Below are 823 nucleotides of genomic sequence, written 5' to 3' on the forward strand. Positions count from 1 at the left end.
TTTTTTTCCCCCACTGTACATGCCAGGCCATGTGACAAAAAAAAAATTCTGTACCGTAAATCTATACTATTTTAATATTTTACTTAAAAGCATTATCTACTAAAAATATCTACAACAATTAAAACGTTCTCATCTTGAGCAGAAAAGAAAGATAACCAGCAGTTTCAAAGTTTAAGTTCTATCCTAGCCATCTAACAACAATTTCCCAATTATAATTACATGATTCTTTTGAAATGTTCTTAGCCTACAGATTAATAATGCTAAATGTAGATCAGAAACGTCTTGCCACATCTGGTTTGAACAGGTTATGGATAAATAGTAAGAAAACGAACTATATCTGCAGCATTGTTTTTATGCTGTGTTTTAGTGAAAGTAATCTATAATTTTGCTGCTCTCCGTGTTTCTGTTGTTAAAATAACCACGTCACTCGCTCAGGTCGAACATCTAGTCTGTTCACCACTTCGGTAATGAAGTGCAGTACAGGTTGCAGGTTATTTACAACATAGCTAGATCCATCCACCAAGAAGACAATGTCTCGGACAACTCTTTGGGTGTGGACTGTAGTAACATCCACAATTGGGCCTAGAAGATTTTACATAACCAGAATTTTAGATATCTAAGTATCGTTTAAATGACGTTCAAGAATTTCCATTTGTGCAATAAGACAGTGTCAATCTGCAAAAATGCATAAGAAAAGATACATGGTTTTGTGAAGTATTTTATTTATATTTATCTTATGAATTTAAATATCTATCTGTATACATAACTAATACTTATGAACAATACAATCTGCTTTTTTATAAACAAAATGAGCATGTTTGAA

General features: G+C 32.2%; 1 protein-coding gene across 1 annotated transcript in view; it reads right to left on the reverse strand.

Moving 5' to 3' along the window:
• Positions 1–627: 627 nt before the first annotated feature.
• LOC107555028 (collagen alpha-3(VI) chain-like) overlaps positions 628–823 on the reverse strand; it is a 4,828-nt gene continuing 4,632 nt past the window's right edge. The window contains exon 3 of the mRNA XM_016237712.1: positions 628–675. Within this exon, the coding sequence (XP_016093198.1) occupies positions 628–675 (48 nt within the window). The remainder of the gene's footprint in view (positions 676–823) is intronic.

Source organism: Sinocyclocheilus grahami, unplaced genomic scaffold, assembly GCF_001515645.1.
Source record: "Sinocyclocheilus grahami isolate Dianchi unplaced genomic scaffold, SAMN03320097.WGS_v1.1 scaffold523.1, whole genome shotgun sequence".
NCBI lineage: Eukaryota > Metazoa > Chordata > Actinopteri > Cypriniformes > Cyprinidae > Sinocyclocheilus > Sinocyclocheilus grahami.